This window comes from Antechinus flavipes, chromosome 3 (assembly GCF_016432865.1).
Source record: "Antechinus flavipes isolate AdamAnt ecotype Samford, QLD, Australia chromosome 3, AdamAnt_v2, whole genome shotgun sequence".
Classification (NCBI taxonomy): domain Eukaryota; kingdom Metazoa; phylum Chordata; class Mammalia; order Dasyuromorphia; family Dasyuridae; genus Antechinus; species Antechinus flavipes.
Window position 1 is genome coordinate 317,224,661 of NC_067400.1, and position 25,298 is coordinate 317,249,958.

The following is a 25,298-nucleotide window of genomic DNA, read 5'->3' on the forward strand; positions in this document are numbered from 1 at the left end:
TTTGGTCTAGATGGGACATTTTTATGTCTTTGACCTTGGTGAGTTAGTGGACATAGAATTGGGATATTTTAGTCTCTTTTCTTTAGCATAAATACAAATTGCTTTCCGGGACAGCTGGACTAATTCACAGTTCCATTAACAGTATATTATTGGCTCCTTAATAACTGCTTGCTGGCTCAAATTAGTTCATTCTAAGAAATAATCCTTTCTCTATCTTAAACCTACCTTCTACCTCATTTCCCAATGAGGCATTCAGCCAATTTATTTTTGCAGCAATTAAAGTCCCCTATTATTATTACCTAAGTCCAAATTTGCCACTTCCCCAGTTGCATTTAGCATTTCATAGTTTCATCATCCTTTGTTAGATGATTTATAATACATTAATGTTGCTAATCTTTTTCTTATGTGAGTATGGAATTTCTCCCCACAGAGATTCCATTTCTTTCCATCTGCTACAGTAGGATTTGGTTTGCTATGGTTTTACAGAAGAGATAGACAAGCCAGTAATGCTAAAAGCTTTAGGTCTTTATTAGAGGCAATACTGCCTATTATATCTATAACTTGAGATACTCAATGGCTTGAAGAGGAGTCCATGGCAAAAGATACATCAAGCTCATAGCAACCAGAGACTAATTCTCCAGATGGAACAGGAAAATTCTGCAAATCAGACATGGTAAAAGGCAAGAGTCAAGGATTAGGCCTCAAGTAAGGTCATCTTCAGATAAAAATAAAAGAAGAAAGGAGATCAGTTTTATTTTTTAAAATCTGTGGAGCTGACCAGGGATGATTCTGGGAAGATGATTGAAGAGGTCAGAAAATCCCTTGCTCTCCAGATATTCCCCCCCCCAAAAAAAAAAAACACAATAAAATTGTACCTCAGGGCAAATGTAGAACTATGAAAAACAAATAAAACTTGGGGCAGAACAGGAGAGTTCCTAGGATAACTGGAGGAGATCCAAAGAAAGATTCCAGTATAGAGGTTTAGCCTCTGTGACATGTAAACATCTTTAGAGTAACTCTGCTGAAACAGCAAGCAGGGAGCTAGCTGGGTTCAAGATTGCCCCAGCCCCAGCTACAGGAGGGGAGTAGGGGTCTGAGTCCAGGAAGACGAAAGGAATCTCTGCTGATTAGGAATATCCAGCCCACCTGTGCTACTGAGATTTAGCCCTAGGTGAGCCCATGAGTGCAGAAACAGTGGGGTAGGAACAATGCTGACTGTGGGCACTTGTAGGAGGATGAAGCTTTTGGTTTGGGGTTCCAGGATAGAGGGGAGAGTTTAAGTGGAGCTAGAGGCAACCCTCACCCCTGGACTAGATTGCTTACAATGACACACTCTTAGTTAAATAATAATAATAATATCAGGCCAAGGAGAAAGAACTTAACTGCAGAAAGTTACTATGGGAATAGGGAAGTGTGGGGTTAATCTTCAGAGGAGGATACTAAAGTTTAAAAAAAAAAAAAAACTCTTCTACTCCAAAGAGTAATGTTAAATGGCTACCTGCTCAAAAAGAATTCATAGAAGTTCATGAGGTATAGAAAAATCTTAGGATTTAGATCTCAAAAGGACCTTAAAGATCATCTAAGATCCATCTACCCATTTTACAGATGAGGAAATTGAGTACCAGAGAGAGTTAAGTGGTTTGCCAAATCACATACAAATAAACATAATGCAGAGTCTTATGATGAGAGAGAGAGTGCTAACAATTGAGTGGGAAAGGAAGAGGATCAGTAAAAGTTTTTTTTTTAATTTAAATTTTATTTTATTTAATAATAACTTTGTATTGACAGATCAGTAAAAGTTTTAAGAAGAGGTAGCAATGGGGCTAAGCCTTGTTGAAAAATTAATATTCTCCCACATGTGCAAAAATGTTTATAGCATTGTGGTAGTAAAGAAGTGGAAAATGAGTAGATGCCCATCAGTTGGGGAACGGCTGAACAAGTTGTGGTACATGAAGGTAATGGAATATTATTGTTCTATAAAAAATTATGAACAAGTTGATTATTGAAAGTCCTGGAAAGATTTACATGAATTGAGGCTGAGTGAAACAAGCAGGACGACCAGGAATACATTGTACACAGTAACAGCAAGAATGGGCGATGATCAACTATGAAAGTCTTGGTTCTTCTCAGTGATTCAGTGATCCAAAGCAATTCCAATAGACTTTGAAAAGAAAATGCCATCTGCATTCAGAAAAAAGATCGAAGGAGACTGAATATAAATCAACACATGCTGTGTTCTTTTTTCTGTTTTTTTTTTTTAATCTCTCCCATAGTTTTTCCCATTTGCTCTGATTTTTCTCTCCCAACATGAATGTGTATTAAAAATAAATAAATTTACTACAATAAAAAAAGAAAAAATAATATTTTGAGAAGCAGAGATCAGGGAGTAGGGAATGAAAGGGAATGTTCCTTGTTTGTCCGTGGGGTAGTCTGAGAGAATGCATGGTAGGTAGCAAATGTTGCATTTAGCAATTCACTTATGGAGTTGCCAAGACCCCGGTTCCTGAGAAGGAGCAGGAAGGAGCACTGAGCCCAGAGTGTTTGGTTCAAATCCGGTTCCTAGTTCTCATTTCTCTGACCTTGCGTAAACCATTTAATCTCTCTGAACTTCAGTTTCCTTACCTTTAATGTAAAGGGATTGGACTGAAGGGCTTTTGTGGTCCCTCCTCACTCTTGAATTAGCTCAGAAGAAACTCGAGGGGTGCAAAATTAGAGAAGCACCCCAGCTGTTCATAGGGACTATTTGTGTCTGGCTTGCCACAGAGTATTCCGAACTCCTATGGCTCTGATCAAATATAGTGATGTCATTTTGGTCCCCTTGAAGAACAAAGGACAACAACGGACTTCTCACTCTAGAACTTGATCCTAAGAAAAGTAGATTATATTTATGCTCTCAAATAATAGACGGCATTTAAAAGGAATCAATTGATTTAGAAAAAAAGTGGAGTTTGAAAAATAGACTTAAGGTAAGACTTTTGCTGGTTGACTGGGGTTGGACCTTTGACTCGCAAAAGAGCTAGAAAGGAGCACTTTCTTGGTAGGGAAAAAGGATACCTCGCTGCTGCTACTCTAGGAAAAACCAGAAGGTGGCAACCAAGAGCCATGTAGCAAAGAATCAGCAGTGGACCAGCAACGTTTTAGCGAGTGTGATGGAGAATATAGCATGCAGCAAATATTAGTGTCGGAGGAAGTTATTCAGTCAACAAGAAAATTATTAAGTGTTTTCTGTGTGCCAGGCCTTAGCATTGGTGACGTGAGAATTTGTGCAAGAGCGTACCTTTGTGTATGTGGGAATTTTTCTTGTTATTTATCTTGCTATACTGTTTAATTAAATGCCTTTGGCTTTGAACTAACAAATACCCTAGGTGACCTATCAAAAGAGAAATGACAGGATGGGTGAACTGTGGTTTTCAACTGTTTCCAAATATAAAATAATTTTCAGGGGATCCATGTTTGAAGGGGACTTAGGCTACATAAAATGCTGATGATGTTCAAAACACATTTTGGAAAAAAACCAACAACAAATAGCTTTAAATCAGAAGTGTCAAACTTGCAGCCTACAAAACTCCCAAGTGTAGCATGAATCAGATCAAACTATAATTGGGAAATATTTAACAAAATAAAAATATAGTATAACATGAATAATGCTAATTTGTGATTTTCTGAGTCAATTTGCAGCCCACTGGGATAGAATTTTACTTGTTTAACAACATTGATTAAAATGAATAATGATGAATAAAGATGACTATTTGAATAAATTTATTTATTTTATTGAGAATTCAACTTCTGAAGTAAAAAAGATGCCTTTTCAAGAAAAAAAAAAGGAAGACTCTCTTCCACTCCCACCCACATCCCAAATCCCTGGCCTACAATTGATTTTAGCTTTTGTTTTATCTTGATAATTGAGTGAAGCATATTAATTGTAGGGAATTTGAGAGACAAATCTTCATTTTTTCCCCCCAGGGGTGAGATTTGGCTAGGAAACCTGACATAAGGAGCAGAATCACTGGGTACAAACCCTCCTGGATTTCAACCAATCACAGGATGACAATCTCAGCATTGAACCCTCAGAAAAGGGTCGATAGTAGCCTTTTAGTCAAATCCATACTCAAATAAGAATTCTACCTATAAGATACTCAATTAATGATCATACAGTCTGTTTGAAGACCTTCAAAGAAAGAAGAGGAACCCATTACTTCCCAAGGCAGTCCATTCTACTTTCAGAAATTTCTATTAGAAAACTTTTTTTGCATCAACCTTAAATTTGCCTCTTAAAAAAAAAGAAAGAAAAAAAAGAAAAAATAAATTTGTCTCTTTAACTTTTATCCATTGTTTCTAGTTCAGGATCAACCACATCAAACTGAATCTTTCTTCTATATGAGAGCCCTTCAAATACTTGATGATAGCTAGCATGTCCCACCCTACCTCCAAGTCTTCTCTAGGCTAAACAATCTGTTCCTTCAGTCAGTCTTCACAGGAGATCAGATTGTAGAGGGAGATTTTGGCTTAAAAACCTGGAAAAGTTTTTTTTTTTAAATGATGTAAAGTGATAAATGAACTTAGTCCCTGTCTGTGTACATTTAAAACAAAATGCTTCTTTTGCTAAAGCTAGATACCTAAATAATATAATGGTTGAGCATTAATATACTGGGCAACGAAAAAGGAATGAATATAAGTGATACCTAATAAACTCAATTATGGGAGGACTATCAATGATATGGTAGAAAAAACACTGAATTCTAGTCAAAAAATTTGGATTTGAGTCCAGCTCTAACATCTACTAAGTATACTTGGACTGGAGATCAGTTTCCTCATCTATAAAATGGATGAATATTTGCCTACCTACCTCACAAGTTGGGGAAATACTTTGTAAAGTGCAAAGTTCTATAAACATGAGTTATCTGTGACTCACAGCTACAAGGAAGATGAGGAATAGTGAAATGGAAGAAGGATATATGAGAAATGCAATTTACAATACATCAAAGTTCTGTGATTTCATCATTATAAGGGCTCTCTCAATTGATCCATCCTCCATGTCACTGTCAAAATAAAAAAAAAAATCATCCTAAGGTAAAAGTACACCTATTTTTTTTCCAGGCTTATTTTTTTTTACTGCTGCCCTTTAAAAAATTATGTTTGTGGACCTTTTCTTTAAAATTTGAAAGGAAATCAGGGAAAAGGATGGGAAAGAAGACAATGAATTTGTTATCTTGTTTTCCTCCAGGCACCAAAAAATCATTGCTTTCCCTATACATCTGTGTAAGAGAAGCAGACTCTGGTTTAATTAGAAAATTGTAATGACTTTTGTCAAGTGTTTTGGGTTATATACTTTGGGGAAGTATCGCATCAGTAGACAGCTCTTGCTAAAGCAGATGTAGGCAGGTTATTTAGCCAGTTTTCAAATCTCTACTGTATTCAGAAGATTTTACTAGGTACTATGGGGAATGAAGAACAAATGGAAAGTTGTAGAGAGTTCTGGGCAATGGTAATTAGCATCCTGCCAAATAGACAGGCAGGAATGAAAGAAAGGACATCTCTTTGATCCATGAGAACAGAAATTCATAGTACATTCAGCATGGACCACAGGTCCTCCCATAAGTAACTAAGACAGTCTTCTAAAGAAAATTAGTATGTGTGTTAATGTCTATTGTATGTGTGCATACATGTACATACATATGCATGTGATGTCTATATATACACATATGTATATGTATATATGTATGTTGTGAATATATAATTACAAGGTTTGGGAATGTGGATGAAATAAGGATGAAGTAACCAGAAATAATGAGAAAGTTCCTTGGAATAATAATAATGACCACCATTTGTATAGCACTTTAAGTTTGCAAAGTGTTTCACATATATTTTTTCATTTGATCCTCACAACAAAACTTATAGGTAACCATGTTTTAAAGCTGAAGAAACCAAGGCTGAAAGGTTAAGTGAATTCCTCAGAGTTGCAAGCCAAGTTTTAGAAGCAGGATTTGAACTCTGAGCTTCCTCCCACCAGCACTCTATCCATTTATACCATTTAGCTATTGTAATATTGGACATGAAAAAAAGGGGATAGATTGAAACTTATTCACAAGATATCCCACATATAGGTCGGAGAAAAGGCTGTCCTACCTGGGTGGTACCAATTGTCAACCAAAACAAATTCTCACATTGGACATTAGGAGAAGGACAGACTGAAAAATATAGTTTCCCCAAGTAGGATTAGCTGAGTAACAGTCTCATGAATCTTTCATTTTAGATAAACTTCTCATATATTTTATAAGTTGTAAAATGCTGAACTTTTTGATCTCAGTAAAAGTGGCACCATAAATAAAGCACGCTCTCTTCTCCTAGTTAGAGACAAGAAGACATCTTCCTGAGTTCAAATCCAGCCTCAGATACTTACTAGCTGTGTGACCCTGGTCAAGTCACTTAACACTGTTTGCCTCAGTTTCCACATCTCTAAAATGAGCAAGAGAAAGAAATGGCAAACCACTATCTTTGCCAAGAAAATCCCAAATGGAGTCACAGAGAGTTGGCAAACGATTAAAATGATTTAAGAACAAAATAATAGAAACCCTCTACAATGGGCATCTAAAAGCAAGGTATGTCATTACATATCCCAATGTCCCTGTAGTCATGGAAGGGACTCTTATAAAGTATCTAGTCTACTTCCTTCATTTTACAGATGAGAAAATAGAGTAGCTGACATCCAGAAACATTAAATTATGGTTTTACACATATTATCGTATTTGACCCCTCTATTACCAGTATTGCCATTCATTGCATCTGAATGATGTTTCTCTATAAAATGTGAACTCCTAAAGTGGAAATACCTTCTCTGATGTAAACTTTGTATTTCCCTGAGCAAGGAAGAGAAAGGAATATATTTTCCTATTATGTGCCAATTGATGTGCTAAGAGCTTTATAAATATGGTTTGATCTTCACAACAATCCTAGGATACGGTGCTATTTTGCAATTGAGGAAACAGGAAGACAAAAGTGAAATGACTTGCTTAGGATCACATACTTACTAAAGTTCAGGTTTCTAACCACTGTGCTATTTGGCATTTAATAAGTATATCATGGTCATATTTACATGATAACTTCACTATATTGTCACCTGGATGAAAGAGCCTCTCTAAACTATAGAGCTGGAGCAAAATAGAATAGATTAGAGATAGGAAAGTCAGGAATCAAACAGAAGTTTAATTTTCAAGTAAGAGAAATAGCTTGCAAGCAGCAACACGTACCGGAGTCCTGCCCTTTTTGAGGGACTCGAGGCAATCTGAGGAAATCTCAGTACTTACACCAATAATTGTATAGTGAGCTATAACCTTGATAGTGAGAGTTAAGGTTTGATTCTTAGCAGGGGTCCATGACCAGAACTTGTTCTAGCTCAGAAAATACATGGTTCTGATCAAAGAAATACAATAATTATGTGAAACAATTCTGGTATTTTGCTGTGGCTGAGATCATCCAGAGGCTGAACACAAAGGATTGTTGTTATGCTAAGTTCAGGGCCTAGCCTGCTTGCTTAGTCTTAACTCTGGAAAACAGAGTATCTCCTAATGTTTTGACAATATATATATATTTTTTAAATAGCAAGTTGCACAAAGTAGATTTGCAGTTTCATGTTCGATCATCATTTTTATATATTATGTTTTAGAAATGCTTATTTTATTTCATAAGTTAGAATAAAGTAAATTTTAAAAATTAAATTGTAAAATCTGTGAAGCCAGCAACTGCCATTTTTCATTTTAGCATTCTTAGTGCTTCAACTAATAAATAATATGTACTTAATAATTGTGAAATGGAACTGAACTAATTGAATTATGTTTTATGAGACAGGACTAGTAATTACTCAAAGACAATATGATCTGAAGGGCATTATTACTAATAGTGTGTTGGTAAATTTTTAACAATTGGCTTTCAAAAAAAAAGTGCAATACACACTTTTAAATTTAACTTGCCATTATTAACATTTTCTCTATCATTTGCCAAGTCTAAAAATCCACAAAACAATGAATCAAACCTTATTACATCGCAGCATCATATTTATTAATACAATTATTATTAGCCTGCTAGTTATGAGTCAGCCTCCTCTAATTCAGACTACAATTCAAATATTTAGTAAGAACCTAATTGTACTGGAAACTGGGATGAGGAGGAGTTCAGAAAAAGAAGTCATGGATCTTCCTTTTAGTAGGGGAGAAAATGTGTTTACATAGCAACTACTATGTCCCAAGCACTGTGCTAAGCACTTCTACAAATATTTCCTTTGAACGCTTTAGGATTGTATAGTCCATTTGGAGAGTTAAGCTAGCTTAAGGTCTTTTTGGGGTGATGGAAGGGACCTTAAAGATCATCTAGTTCAATGTTCTGTTATTATAGAAAAGGGAACTGAATCCTAAAGAACTCAAATGATTTGTCTGAGATTACATCGGTAGAAAATGACAAAGTTCTGGTTTTAAACCTGGTGTTCTTGACTCCTGACCTAGGGTTCTTCCCCATTGTACCTCACTGAGAGTTTGAATGACAATTCAATGTCATTTAAAGCCAAGGGACCACTAAATGGCACAGTGTGTCCACTGAGTGTGGGGTCTGGAGTCAGGAATTCTCCTCTTCCTGAGTTCAAATTCAACCTCAGATATTTACTAGCTGTGTGACTCTAGGCAAGTTACTTAACCCTGATATATATGTAAAATAAGCTGGAAAAGGAAATGACAAACCTATTATCTCTGCCAAGAAAACCCCAAATGGGGTGATGGAGAGTCAGGTGACTGAACAACAATCATAAGAAAGCAATCAGTTAATGGCTAGGTAATATAATATTAACTATAAGCACAGTAAAAATTCAGAAAAGAGCAAATGGATTAATGTAAAAAGCTTTATTAAACAAGTACTGTATGTCAAGCATCGAATTGTGGTGGGCGTTGTCATGGAGAAGAGTGGTGAGATTTGAGTTAAGCCTTGGGTTTGGGTCTTTGGTGGGGGGAATTGAATAGATAAAGAGGAAGAACAAGGTGGGTATTCTATATGGGGAGAAATAATAAAAGAATGGAAAGCAGGGATAAGAGAGAAATGGAAAGACTGGAAAACTGGCCTGCTTCCCCATTTCCTTCTACTCTTTTCTAATTTCCAGATCCCTTTTTTCCTTCCCTTCCCTTCCCCACTGAGTTTGATGGCTTCGTCTAAAAATGAACTATATATCCATAGCTGAACATTGGAAGTAATACCTGAACTGAATTTGGAGTCAAGGAGCCTAGATTCACCCAGATTCAAAACCTATTTAGTCTATATACTTACTAATTGAGTCACTTTCTTCTATGGGCTTCATTTCCCTTGGCTGTACAATAAGGGCGATGCACTCGACATTCTCTAAAGGCCTTCCCACAACTCTAGGATCTTGTAATGAGATGTCAGCTTTAAGATTTTTATTGGGGCAGCTAGGTGGTGCAGTGGATGGAGCACCAGCCCTGTCAGGAGGACCTGAATTCAAATCTGGCTTTACTCAACGTTTCCTAGCTGTGGGAACCTGGACAAGTCACTTAACCCCAATTGCCTCAGCAAAAAATAAAAAAAATACAGATTTCTCTCAAGTTGTCCAGGGCGCATAAATTAGAGACAGACTTTGTAGGAGGAAAGGGTATAAAAAAAGAGGGGAGAAGTGAGCCATCATACTATAACAACATTTTATTACAAAGTAAATTGAAATATAAAATAAACAATTTCCTTTAACAACAGAAAAGCACTGAACCGTTAAGATGCTGTTTAAATCAACAGTGTTCATATTCCTCTGAAAACACCTTTCTCTATAATAATTTAGTGCTATTGGCTAAAGCAAACAATTTGTAAATGAAAGAAGAAAAAGCATTCTTCTGGCTTCTGCCTCTCAGAATTCCTTATTTTCTTCAATTTCTTCATCTCCTACCTGAGGACTTTTCTTATCACTCCCACTTTCTAAACACCTTGTTAGTAGTTTCTCCTTAAAATTGCTTTAAATTTGAATGTAATTGGGCTTTACCTGCAGGCTTCCACCTCTGCTGTGTTTCTCTTTGGCAGAAAGACAAAGTTTGCAAACTTACAAAGTAACAAAGTTTGAGCTACTCAGGTTACATACTCATGTCTATGTACATAGTAGGTAACATACAACTCACAGATGTGCACACACACAAATACATATATACATGATTGTAAACTCATTGACACTTACTATCTGTATATGTTTGGGAAAGGTATCTGTCTATCTTGGACCTCAGTTTCCTCATCTGTATGGTACCCAGATCTGAGCATACTACTACTCCATATATAGTATGCCCAATGCCGAGAATAGTGAGAATATTACTTTCCTTACTCAGCACAAGATTACATTCACTAATTTTTTTTGACTGACATCCCACATTGTGGATTCATGCTCAGTTTACAATGCACTAAAACCACAATTTTTTTCCTACAAACTATCCAGCTATGTAGCCCCCATCATGAAGAAGATTTTTAGAACCCAAATTTAAGAATTCTCATTGAGCCATGATGAATTTCATCTAATCAGGTTCAACCCAATATTCTAGGATCTTATGATCTTTTTGGATGCAGTATGTTAGCTATCTCTCCCAGTTATATGTCATATAAAAAATTGACAAGCATGTCATCTATACCTTTATTTAAGACATTGATGAAAATTTAAACAAAATAAGACAGGGCAGAGCAAGGTCAAATTCCTGGGGTTTTCCACTAAGAAACATCATTTACAGGAAGCCTATCTCAACCCTTCTTGATTCTAGTGCTTTCCATGTGTTAATTATTTCTTATTTATTGTATATATATTTGTTTTCATGCCATTTCCTCCATTGTAAGCTCCTTAAGGACTGAGACTATCTCTCAGCTCCACGTTGCTTCAGTCAAACTGAGACCTAGCAAAGACCTTAGCTTAAAAAGACTAGTCTCCCACTGCATGCAAGTCCATCTTTATTTTCCTGATCTATAATCTTGCCCCTGGACCCAGATGACTCTGGAAGGGAAAGTGACTTTATACACCCTTTCCTCACTTAAATGTAATTCATTTGAATATCATAGCATTATGTTCCTGAGAGGTACTTAATAAATGTTGATTGGTAGAAAAAGATCTTTTAAGTTGATAACAAACTGGTTACAGACTCACTTAACTGTACATGATAGTCTAACCCATATTCTCCTTTTATCCTAGGATTTCAACAGAAGCTTTGTTCAATGCTTTGCTGAAATCTAGGCAAACTTAACATCATTTCCTTGGTTTTACCAGTCTAGCAATCCCAGGATAAAGTCTTCCCACACCAAGCCAAGGAAGGGAGTTCTCTTCCTGTTAGTGAATTTTCCCCACCCAGCCCACTTTTCATCCGGAGCAGGTTTGGGATGGGAGGGTATAGAAGGAAGTGGTTTGGAAAGTGTATGAGGAAGGAGATGGGAGGCTTGCAAAACCAAAATCAGTGGTAAAACAAGACCCTAAAAGAGAGTGACACCTGACATGATGCCTCAGAGAGAGGTTAAGTAATTTTTTGCCTATAATTACATATTTTGTAAGCATTAGACTCTCAAACCCAGAATTTCCTCTGCACCATGTTATACCCCTTTCTTAAGTATCCATAAAATCCCTATGACTATATCAAATGTATAATGAGCAATTAATAAATAAATGCTAGTATAGAGATAAAATTACTATTGTGTCACTGCCATACCCTTCCCAGGACTCATAGAATTGAGAGATGAGAGATAGAAAAAGAGATCACTTAGCCAATGTATTAATTTTATCATAAAAATAGTAAGCATTCACTTATTCTCCCTCTTTCCCTCCATCCCTAAAAAAATCCTTATTAAAATATGCATAGTCAAGAAAATTAAAATTAATTGGATTAGACAATATGTCTCATTCTGCATTTCAATCATTGTCTCTCCGTTGGGAGGTAGATAGTGTGCTTCATCATGAGTCCTCTGATATCATGGTTGTTCATTTTGTTGATCAGAGTTCTTAAGAATTCAAAGTTGTTCATTTATTGCAAGATTAATGTTATTATGTAAATTATTCTCCTAGTTCCATACACTTCAATCTACAATGGTTCATATAAGTTTCCCCAAGTTTTTCTGAAACCATTCCCTCCCTCATTTCTAACAGCACTATAGTATTCCATCATATTCATCTACCAGAACTTGTTCAGTCATTCCTCAATTAATAAATCATCAGAATAGGTTTTTAGATTTGTCACCCCAAAAAGATATCCTTTTTTGGTTACTATGGGTTCTTTTCCTCTTTCTTTGATCTCTTTGCCATATAGATCTAGTAGTGATATTGCTGGATCAAAGTATATACAAAGTTTTGTAACTTTTTGCCAATGTCCTCATTTTGGAGAAAGAAACTGAGTCCAAGAAATAAGAAAGTCACACAGTTGGTAAGTGTCAGAGCTGAGATTCAAATCCAGGACTTTGGACTTTACATCCCACGTATATTTAGAATGGTATTGGCCACACTGCCATCAGTAACTTGGTTGGTTCTGGAAGTCAAGGGCAAGATACTGATAATAGCAATGCTCTATGCCTAACTCAGCCTGAGGCAGTGGAAAGTGTTCTGGATTTGGAATCAGAGGATATTTAATTGATGTTCAAATTAAGTTCAAATACCAGTTCTGTTATTCACTGACTGTGTGGCTTTGGAAAATTCACTTACCTTCTCTGGGCATATAAAAATTAAAGGATTAAACCAAATGAACTTTAAAATATATTTTATTGCACATATTTAGCTTATATCAGATTGCTGTCTTGAGAAAGGGAGGAGAGAGGGAGAACAATTTGGAACACAAAGTTTTTCAGAGGTGAATGTTGAAAACTATTTTTGCATGTATTTGGAAAAATTAAATATTGTTAAGAACAAAAAAATTAAAAAGATGTCTTCCAGCTCTAAGTTTATGAATTTATCAAAATCAAAGATTATAGATCATATATTTAGATCCAGGAAGGAACATTAGATATCATTTGGGTAGCATAGTGGATAGAGTGTTATACTTGGAGTTGAGAAGATCTAAATTCAAATACTGCTTCAGATATTTAATAGTTATGTGACCTTGGGCAAGTCTTATGAGGATAATAATTGCACCTACCAGACAGAGTTGTTGTGAGGATCAAGATATAAATGCAAAATGCTATACAAATCTTCAAGCACTATACAAATGTTAGTTATCATTATCATTGTCATCATTATCAGGTCCAATTCCCCATTTTGCAGATGAAGAAACTAAGGAAAAGAGGAATTAAGTGATTTAACAAAGTTAAACAAGAAGTAGCATTATTAGGTGAGATTCAAGCCCAATTCTTCTGATTCCATTTCATCAGATTATGAGTCAATAAATTTCAGTCTTGCCCCTTTCATTCCACACCCACTGTCCAACCCTACTTGTTTGTGATTAACAGCTCATTGTTGGAGAAATCGTAACTATGGAGATCATAGATTCAGAGATGGAAAAGACTTTAGAGTCATTTAATCCAATCCCTTCACATTATAAAAAGGAAAACTGAAGCCCAGAGAGGTTAGTTAGTTTTTCCAGGTAACACAGGCAATAAATGGTAAAACCAGGATTAGATTTGCAGACTTCTCACTCCAAATCCAATATTCCTTCCACAGTATCACACTGATTCTCAAAAAGATATCAACAATGGCAGTAGCCACAAGTTTTGACCCTCTCCACCAGTACACATGTCTCCATGTTCCTGGGAGCAGAAAAATCAATGCTCCCTTCTTCATCATACCAATGATGGCAGAATTCTTAGGCTGGCCAGCCTACTTACTCAGTGGTTTGACCGATTTCTTCTTATGACCTGAAGAGGTGACCCCAACCCCAAACCGCAAGAGTTTAACAAAGGAAGCCACTCTTTGGGATGGCATTTACACTCACAATGTCCTCTGCTCTTTCTTAGGTTTTAAAACACCTGCGGCACTTAAACTTCACCAACAATATGGGCGAGCAAGTGGATTTTGATGAGTTTGGGGACCTGGTGGGCAACTATTCAATCATCAACTGGCATCTCTCCCCAGAGGATGGCTCCATCGTTTTTAAGGAGGTTGGGCATTACAATGTTTATGCCAAGAAGGGTGAACGGCTTTTCATCAATGAGGAGAAAATTCTGTGGAGTGGATTCTCCAGGGAGGTATGTAATGAATATAAGTAAGCCATGAGTGGTCTACTGACAACAGCAAATAAAGTGTAGGCAAGGTAGGTGATTACTTCAGGGAAGTGTTAGCTCAAAAATAAATGCATAGCACTGTCCAAATAGAGAGCTTCTTTGCCAGTGGAAATTTAGCTGCAATAGAATCATAACAATCATTCACAAGAATGAAGCTCACCTTTCACATGAAGGGAGGTAAAAGGGAATTCAACCTTTCCAGAAATCCCCTTAGATCATTCTTGAAGTTTGAAGTACTTTACCCAGGCTTATAGAATGTTCCAGAAGTATAAATAATGATACTAGCTGACATTTTTTATAACACTTTAAGGTTTGCAAAGCGCTTTACATATATTATTTCACTCAGTCATGATAGCAGTCCTCTGTGATAGATATTCTAGATTATTATTGAGAAAATCCTCAATGTAAAATACAAAAGATATCAACAAAAAAATTGAAGATAAAAAAGAAAGTCCTCAGCGCAAATCTCTCAGCTTGTTTAAAAAAAAAAAACAAACACCAGTTATATCTGCCTCTGTTCTTATTTATTGTCCTTTTTCTTTTATCCATTCCCCATTGCTATTTCTGACTTGAGTAACTCCAAACCTTCAAACAGATTGTGTAATAATGTTATAGATGGACAGAGGGAAGGAGGAAGAAAGAGAGGAGAATCTTTAAATCTAAGTATTTTATCTCCCTTCTTCTTATGTCTCTAGATGTTTTCTAGTCATCTCTTGAAAGTGAAATAGGGTATGGAAGGGGAGGAGGGAAAACACTAAATTTCTCTTTTCCTTATTGCATTTCTGATGAAATTTTCTAATAATAATATTTATAAGTCCACACCATACTATAGCTATGTGAGGTAGATAGTATCTCCTATTTTACAGGTAGGGGTAGCTATATGGTACAGTAGATAGAGCCTAAAGTCGGGGCCTAAATTCAGGAAAACTCATCTTAGTGCATTCATCAGATACTTACTAATTGTGTAACCCTAGACTAGTCACTTAACGTGGTTTGCTTCAGTTTTCTCATCTGTAAAATGACCTAGAAAAAAAATAGTAAATCATTCTAGTAGATTTACCAAGAAAACCTTAAATGGGGTCATGAAGAGTCTGAAATAACTAAACAACAAAATTTTACAGATAAGAGCCTTTGGATACAAAGATAAGTCTCTATTGAGTGTCTTACTCCATTTCCTACTACTTTTGCCTCTATATTTTGTGTGTGTGTGTGTGTGTGTGTGTGTGTGTGTGTGTGTGTGTGTGTATGGATTGGGGTAAGGGTATTGAGTAGAGGAGGAATGGATAAGGCTATATTTTTTTAGCACTTTTATGATCAAAAAGACTTGGGAGTGCTATTCTTCCAAAGTAGAAAATAGGATCATGGAGAAATCCTGTCCAGCCGGTTGCTTTTCCACCCAGAATACTCTTTCCTCAACTCTATATCACCCCCTCCCCACTGATTTATCAAACATTATACCAACACTACTTAGTGTACCCGCTTTATTTAATCTCAGCTACTGGGCTACAAGAGGCATTCTTATCACAGACTCCTTGTGGGCAAGGGCAGGATCCTATTTATTTTTACATCTTCTCTCAGGCCTTAGTGCAGTGTATAAGGACATAAGTAAATGTATATGGAATAAACTCTTGCTTTGTAAGCCTCCCAGCTAATATTGTATGACTTCGCAGAATTCAATTTGCTTCCATTACTTCTTTTCCTCACGTACAGAGCTACTGAGAAGGTTGTTGTTTAACATGTGAAGAGAAATCCCAAGGGCCCAGAGTCAGTGTCTCTTTCCTACTTTTGAAGTAATTTATTACCTTAAGAAGGCAAAGGCCATAAGACCACAGATAATGTATTTTATTCTTCTCAGGAACCTAAGGCCTTCTGATAGCAACTGTGCTGTTTAGAAAAGGGCATTCACTCTTTTAGGCCTCCAAGTTAACCCATTCAATCCATTATTCCAGAAATAGCCAATTTTCTATAAAATTCATTTGATCCATTATTGACATTGCAGTTTGTCCAGAGTGCTGTTTGCTTTTGTTGTCAGTATTATCTATTTCCAGCTGTGTCTATACATAACTAATCTGGCCATTTCCCTGAATTGATGGGTCACTTTTAATATAAAAATACTCAAAATTACTTCTACCTGAGTCATGGCCTCTGCCTTTTCTTCTTCCAAATTCATTCCTTCATTCAAAAGGAGCTGAAAGGAAAAAAATGGATTTCCTCTCCTTTTTAGGGGTTAGTTTCAATCACCAAAAGAGTAATTTTATTTCCTATTTATTTCCCTGGTCAGGATTCAAGCATAGGAATCCATGCATACAGGAAGCTTAGAGATGGAAGGGAGAGAGAAATAAAGGAGGAGAGGAAAGGAGGGAGGAACAAAAAGGAGGGAAGAAAGGAAAAGAGGAAAAGAAAGAACAGAGGGAAGGAGGAAAGGAAGGGAAGGAGGGAGAGAAGAATGGAAGCAAGCAGGCAAGGAAGGAAGGAAGAAAAGAACAAAGGAAGAGAAAGGACAGAGGGAGGGAGGAAAGAAGGGAAGCAAGGAAGAGAAGGAAGAAAGGAAAGAGAGAGGGAAGAAGGAAGGAAGGGGAGAAAGGAAAAAAGGAAGGAAGAAAGGAACAAAGGAGAAGAGGAAGGAAGAAAAAAACATACATTTATTAAATGCTTGCACTATGCTAAGCATTTACAAATACTATTTCATTTCATCTTAATCACTCTGGGAGATGGTATTATTATTATCCCCATTTTACAGGTGAAGAAACTGAGGCATACAGAAGTTTAAGATTTAAGGCTCCACATCTAGTCTGAGGCTGAATCAGGTCTTTTTTATTCCAAACTCATCACTCTGTCCCATTTATCAACTAGCTGACTCTGATTCACAAAGAAGATGCAGCTCACATTGGTATAGAGACTTTCCTTTTCCTACATCAAAGACCAGTCCCTAGTTAAAGTTTACAAAGCACTTATCTCACTGTAACAATGAGAAGTCCGTAGTCTATAGTATTATCCATTTTTTACAAACCAGAACCAAGGCTCACAGAGGCAAATTAGTTTCTGCAAAAGGACAAAATTTATTAAGTTTGAGAACAAGGATTTGAATCCAGGTCTTCTGATTCTAAGGCCAGTGCTCTTTCTATGACATCTCTTTAATTCTATAGAACTTTTAGGTTTGAGTATTCAACAGCATTTTCCATTATTTGTCACTATATAGTTGTGTCAGTAACCCAATTTTTATTTTCACTCTCTCACCTTTTTTCCAGAATAAGAATTTGACTTCATTTTGTATTTCTTATTTGTAGTTTCTCTATTTATATTATATAGAAAAACATTTCCTTTTTCTGGTTTATTGTTATTATTTATCTTTGACTCTCTGTGACCCCATTTGAGGTTTTCTTGGCAAAGATAATAGAATGATTACTGAAGAAATTTGCTATTTCTTTCTCTAGTTCATTTTACAGATGATGAAGTTGAGATAATCAGGGTTTGCCCAGTCTCCCAGCCCTTAAATGTCTGAGGCAAGAGTTGAATTCAAGAAGATGAATTTCCCTGACTATAGTTTTGACATCTGGGACTAAGCAACATAAAAATTAACTTTTATATTTCATGATGTGAAAGGAAATTAAGTAATTTAAGATTAATTCAATTAAATAGCATCTTCTCTAATTAGGGCACACCATGCTGGGGCAGTCCTGTATCAGTGTCTCCTATGTCACAAATCAATTCCAAAATTTTTAAGATAGACTTTGAAAGTGTCCTTGCATTGCTTATTCTGACCATCTTGTGAGTGCTTGCCCTATGTGAATTCTCCATGATGTAGTTTTTTTTTTTTTGTTTTGTTTTGTTTTTTTTAAGCAAATGTATGTTTGCCATTCAAACAATGTGGCCAACTTAACGGAGTTGCATTCTTTGCAATAGGATTATATACAAATATAGACAAAGAAGGCTGAATGCTTCAATCTAAAGTAAACAAATCCTATGCGCTCTTGAATAATAGAAATAACCTCTACTAAAATAGTGTTTTAGGTTTGCAAAATGCTCTGATTACATTGTCCCATTTGAGCCTTTCAATAATCTTTACAACAACTTCAGCAATCATTATCCCCATTTAATAAACATGGAAACTGAGGTTTAGGAGAGGGTAATTGATGATTGATGTTAATCATTTTAAACTGAGGTTTTCTTTATTCCAAGTCCTGAACTTTTATCGACTCCATTATGCTGTCTCTTAATGCCTCATATATGGTGTTTGAAGGGACGATTAGCACCTCCAGTGGGAGGGCTTGCTGATCCCTTTTCAAGGCTGCTCATCCACCTTAGATATCCACCTGGCACTCAACTCTCACTAGTGATTCCAAGAACCTGTAGTATGTGCAATAGCCACACTGGGGTAAACATATCCAGGTTTCATTTTCCTATTTTGTAAAAGGAATGAACTCAACTAGATGACTACTATTTTAAATCACAAAAGGGGACAACATAAAGAATATCAACCCAGACCTGTCCCAGTATTCATTCTTGCTAATAATTCAATTGTTTTCCTATCAACATCTAAAGCTGTCTTGAATGAATTTTTGAGCTTCAGGGAATACTGGGTTTCTTCCCCTGACCAGTTATATCCCAGTAGTTAAAATTTTCCCATTAAAATGTAAATTCTATATTACACCAAGTAAATAATCATCCCTACTCATTAATAAATCTAGATTTTATACATTTAAATAGACTTTATCTAAAACTGTCCAGGTAAAAATCTATTCATCATTCATTATAGAATCTATAAAACTTGCAAAGGTTTTAAAATAATGTTTAATGACAGAGAACATATAGTCATAATTAAAAAGGAAGGTAATATGAGTGCCACTAAAATCTCCAGCTTCTTCAAGGTTCCACTCATGTGTCATCTTTCCCAAGAAGTCTTTTCTTATCCCTCTAGTTATTAGTGCATTCTCCTTCTTAAATCATCATCTATTTACATAGTGGATCTCCTGAAAAGAACATGAGGCTCTTGAGGAAAGAGACTGTGTTTATTTTGACTTTGAATTCTTATTACCCAGCACTGTACCTTGCATAAAGTATGCACTTTAAAATGATTTCTGGATTGGCAAAAGCAAAACAATTTAACCTCTTTGAGAGCAGAGATTGTTTCATTTATTGTATATTTATTCCCAACACCCAGCACAAGGCTTGCCACATAGCAGGCACTTAATAAATGTTTTTTGATTCATCTAAGGATGTTTTTAGACCATGTTTCACTATCATTAACTGTATTTTAATTGTGGTCAGACAGCAGTTTGTCTGAAAAAGACCTGGAGTTTCAATGAATCAGAAGCTTAATATGAACCAGCCATAAATATGAGCTATGGTAGCCAAAAAGAGCCAGTATGCGTTAATGGCTTGCTTTAAGTGAAGATTATAAGAACAAGAAAGCAAATCACACTTAAGTGATCACACTTAAGGGTGATTGGGAACAGCTGATCAGGCTGGGGAGTGAGCTAAAGATCACACCAAACAAGGAATGATTAAAGAAACAGGGTGTTTAGACTGGAGAAATCTTATTTAGGGGGACACAGCTTTGCTGTATTCAAATATTTGCAGGTCTTAGTGAAGGAAAAGGATTCGTTTGTTTTGCAGGATTAAAAATAGTGCATTGGAGGGGGATTTCAGCTTGATAGAAGCAAAAACTTGCTGATAATTAAAACCTTGGAAAAGTGGGGTGGGCTGTCTTGGGAGGGAGTAGCTCACCCATCACAAAGCACAGAGTAGGTGACCAGTGATCAAGAATGCTGTAAATGTGACTCCTCTTCAGGGATGAATTGAACTAGCTGCCCTCAGTCATGATTCTCTGAATGATAACAAATAACCCAGCACTGCATTCCCTGCTGACCTGCCAGTATTAACATAAAATTCAAATCTACTAGAAATTTTCATTTAGTCTCTTAGGCTCCCTAGTTGAATGTCATAAAGTATATTATTCTTGCTTACAGCAGGAAAAGAAGTTAGAAGATTCATAGTCCAATGTCATTACTATCCCATGGGCCTTCATAGGGACTACTTGTTCAGTAAAAATAAACTGGAATAAGGAAGGTTTTCTTTGCCAAGAAAACCCCAAATGGAGTAACAGAATCAGGCATGGCTGAAATGACTGGACAAACAACCACCATCACAACAAAATAATACACATAGGTATTATATACTAACCATTAAATATTCTTCTTCCACTTTAAGTGATACAATGGAGAATGAATTGGACATGGAGTCTAGATAACCAGAGTTCATATCCTGCCCAAATACTTATTATGTGCCTCAGTTTCTTCATTTGTAAAACAATGATTATAATAGCACCTACTTCCCAGAATTGTTTTGAGCATAAAATTAATTTTTCTAAAGCACTTTGTAAACCTTAAAGTACTATTATAAATGCTAGCTATAATTATTTATTTTAAGCCCCTTCTCACATTTAGAAGCCATTAAGACCAACCCCCTCACTTTACAGATGAAGTAATTAAGGCCTAGGGAGAATAAAAGACTTACCTGAAGAACATGTTAAGTAACAGTGCCAGGATTTGAATGTAGGTTTTTTGCCTCCAAAGTCACTGCTTTTTCCATTTTCCACATATTTTTCAATAAGTATTTTATTAGGTCCAATTGTATTTCCCTATGTCATCAATTTTTTAATTTTTTAAAAATTTTTTGAAATTTTTGAAATTTTAATTTCTTTTCCCATGTCATTTTCTTAAAAGGCCATTAGGGGGGCAGCTAGGTAGTGTAGTGGATAAAGCACCAGCCCTAAAGTCAGGAAAACATGAGTTCAAATTTGATCTCAGATATTTAACACTTTCTAGCCATGTGACCCTGGGCAAGTCACTTAACCCCAATTGCCTCAAGGGAAAAAAAAAGGCCATTATAATTTTTTCACATAGTACATGGGGGCTTTAAGGTAGTAGAATAGACCACTCTAGAAACACCATAAATCTGTTCCATTTCTCATTAGTTTGTTTTATCCTTCCAATTTCATCCAAACTTATTCTAACTTTTTAAAGAGACATTTGGGGTTAAGTGACTTGCCTAGGCTTACACAACTAGTGTTAAGTGTCTGAGGTAAGATTTGAACTCAGTTCCTCATGACTCCAGGGCTGGTGCTCCATCTACTGCACCATCTAGCTGTTCTTGCCTGGCTAAGTTTCTAACAAACTTTCTGCAGGCTTAATTTTTTTTCCAACTGTATTCTGCTGTTTTATGAGGTAATAACATTTCATAATACTGTCATCTTCTTCAATCATATTTTACAAGTGGGCTCATAAAGTAAGAGAACCTTTCTCTTGGGTGTCAGGTTTGTCAAGTTGGCAAAAAGACCAAATGTCTGCTAGCCAAGGTGGTTTATGGACTTTTTTGGCCAACTCCTTCTAGGGACTATTATTTTAATTAAATTATTTAAAGGAATGGTCATTATCAGCCAATGTTTCTGTTTCTGCCCATTTCCCATTTTTCTGAATCAACAGCTTCTTTAAGTAGTTTGGGTATGAAATGATTTTTTAAAAGTTTTTTCATCTTTACTTTTTCTTCAAATTTGATATTGTTTGTGTTTACATACAGATAGCTGAATCTTAAATGCTACACTAGGCTCCAGTCCTTTAGCATCTGTTAAAATATAACGTGTCATTTTTTTGGTGACTTGTTTGAGGTTTGCAGCATGGTTTCTTCCAGATTCCTTCTTGAAGAAAGGAAAAATAATGTACAAAAATCTTGATATTTCATTGCTTAATCCAGATTCGCATTTTCCAACTTCTTTGGGCCATCTTCCTATGTTTACTTTTATTTGTATCATCACATTTGTTAACTTATTTTTGAGGACCTTGTCAAGGTCCTAAAATTGCTCTACTTTATCAATCCCTAAAACAAATGTATGTGTACACCTTTTTATTTCTGTTCATTATAGAAGCTGAATTAGAAGCTGAATAATTAAAACTTCATGAAAATGATGTTTTTGTTGCCTTTTTACCATCCATTTAGACTGTACATACCTATTTGTATATTGTCCCACCCCCATTAGAATGGGAGCTCTTTGAGAGATTTTTTTTTTACCTTCTTTGTATCTGCAGGGCTTAATACAATGTTTGACACATAATTAGTGCTTAATAAATGCTCACTAATGATCAAGCCAGCTCTACCAACTCTAGTATTTACCTTTAAAAGGAAAAATATTCCATATTGCTATAACATTCTTAAGTCTTTTGAAAGCTTCTCGTCATTTTCTGAAGAAAATGTCCATTTGGATACATTTAGCAATAAAGGAAGTCTATTGATCATTGAAAAAAGGTGTGGTAAGAGAACTAGAAGTTGAATTTTGTAGTTACAGGCAAGCCCAGTGATAGATATTTAATAACACATCCTGAACTAAATGGTTAATCAACAGTAGTCTCAAGACCAAGAAAGCTAAAACATCTCCAAGATGGCAAGGTCCTTCGGGGCTCATATATCACTACAAATGTGTATATTTGTGTAATCTGTGGCATGATGATAAAAAAAAATCAGAAAATATGTATGAAGAGGTTTTTTTGCTCTTTCCTTACCCTTTCCCCACAAGTGGCAAAAAAGCAATGGAATTATTTCTAGAAATAGGCAAGAAAGAATTTTTTTGGACAGTTTGTCCAATTTATTTGCTTTCTCTATCCTAGGTTTCCATTGGTCATTTCTAATGAAAAATCCTCTTTGGAGGATTTATAGAAAGACATGGACAAAAATGCACAGAATAAAAAGTTATGTAAAAGGTTTACAATCTGTTCTGCTTTTGAAATTCCAACCCTGATGAGATCTCAGATCTATAAAAGCCAATTTTTTTTGTTTGTTTGTATTATTTCAAATACTGACAGTGCTAAGGCCCCTGCATCCAAACTTTGGGTATCTCACTCTGTGGGTCCTAAAGAAATGTACACAGAAATAGTTCACAAAGTATGATATCTGGATGTACCTTTGTCTTTTTATCCCATTGGTCATGAAATCTTTGTACAGAATATCAGGCACATGAGGAGATGAATAGAACATTAAAGGTGGAGATGGGGGAGATAGGTATAGAGTTAATTTTCTAAGGTAATTGAAAGTTGACTGGTGTGATAGATGTGTGGCCAAAATATCCAAGTAGTTATATCATCCTGGGGCCACCAGAGGATAAGTTTGATACTTAAATTCATGAGAGCTGTTCTACCATTAAAATGTCTCATGTACAGGGATCATTACCCACTTGGGGAACAAAGTGAATATGTTGTGCTTGAGGCCTGAATGAGTTCATTCTGTGATAACAACCTTGGATAAAATTTACAACTCTCTATTTTCTCAAATTCTTGTCTGTAAGCATTTTACTACTTCAGGTTGCAAATTATGTGATCCTAGAATGGAGAATCATCCCTAAGGTCCTTCCCAGTGCTAAAATTCTCTGATGCTATAATGTTGATATAGTGTGGATTATCACCTATTGAATCTCATGAGTGTTAAATAAAAAATTCTATAGCTACAGAGAAAAGGGATTTTCATCTGTCCTTTTTTTCCAAACAATCTACTTTAACAGTAATATACACTTTATGTAATAAGCAAAATTTCCCCCCAATACTGTGGTGTTCAGTATTTTTTCAAAACAAAACTCTCATGTCTGGAGCATAGATATTATTTAAAGAGACTTGTGATATTCTGGGGACCATCAGCAATGATGGGGATGTGGAAATACTTTCTAGGAGATAGTAAAGAAGACCACCCAGGTTGCAGATGGTCTAATGGGAAGAAAAGTTGTGCTTTGCATAATCCTGCATGATGACATATTTTTAAATCATTTTTCATAAATAAGCATTTATTTCCTTTCCCTCCCAGTATTCCATTTAAAAAATTGGAAAAAGAAAAACTCCTTGTAACAAATATATATAATCCAGCAATACAAATCCATATAGTTCAGCAAAATAAAGTAGCACATTGGCCAAATCCAAAAATGCATGTTTCATTCTGCATCTGAAGTCTATCACTTCTTTGTCAGGAAATGGTAATTATGTTCTATCATTGGTTCTCCAGAATCATGATTGATTATTATACTGATCAGGGCTCTAAATGTTCAATGTTGTTGCTCTCACAGTATTGTTCTTATAATATAAATTCTTTTCCTGGTTCTGCTTACTTCATTTTGAATCAGTTCCTATAAGTCTTCCCAGGTTTTCTGAAATCACATTCTTTATCATTTTTTAAAGCATAAAAGTATTCCATTACATGGATATACTATTATAGCTTTTTATTGTTTAGCCATTTCCCAACTGATGGGCATCTATTTGGTTTCCAGATTTCTGATACTACAAAAAGAGCTAGTATCAGTATTTTTATCAGTATATTTATAGGATAGATATAGATATAGATATATAGTATAAGTCTAGTATGAGATAGCAATGGTTATGTGCAGATTAGTGACTTCTGGGGCATATTTTGTGGTGAATTTTCCAAAGGAATAAGACTCCTTGTCCAAAGGAATAAGATCTTGTACTGACTTATGTCTGGTAGACTTGACAATTAGAAATCAGTTTTCTAAACATAATCAGAAAAAAAAAAGCATACTTAAATTGCAGCTAGGCAGTGCCATACTGCATAAAGTGCAAGTCCTTGAATCCAGAAGACTCATCTTCCTGAGTTTAAATGTGGCCTTAGACATTTCCTAACTGTGTGTATCTGGATAAGTCACTTAACACTGTTTACCTTAGTTTCCTCATCTATAAAATGAGCTGGAGAAGGCAATGGCAAACCATTCTAGTATCTTTACCAAGAAAACCCCAAATGGGACCACAAAGAGTTGGACATGACTGAAAAAAATGACTGAACAAAAATAACAAAATGTTAACCCAAAATGTACAAAGTAATATGTCTAAAAAGTTCTCTTCAAAGGATCATAGAGTCAAAGCTGGAAGAGATTTTTTTAATAACCTAGTCTAATTCAACCTTCTGATTTTACAGAGAAAGAACTGAGACCCAGAGAAGTCATGTGTCTTTCTAAAGATTACTCATAATTAGAGAAATCAATTAAGCCAAGGTCCTCTGATTCTAAATTCAGTATATTTTGCACTGAATCATAATTGCCTCCCTAATAC

General features: G+C 35.7%; 1 protein-coding gene across 1 annotated transcript in view; it reads left to right on the forward strand.

Annotated features, from left to right (window-relative positions):
• CASR (calcium sensing receptor) overlaps positions 1–25,298 on the forward strand; it is an 82,268-nt gene that overhangs the window by 41,535 nt on the left and 15,435 nt on the right. Inside the window, exon 4 of the mRNA XM_051985392.1 lies at positions 13,936–14,166. Coding sequence (XP_051841352.1) covers positions 13,936–14,166 — 231 coding nt within the window. The remainder of the gene's footprint in view (positions 1–13,935; positions 14,167–25,298) is intronic.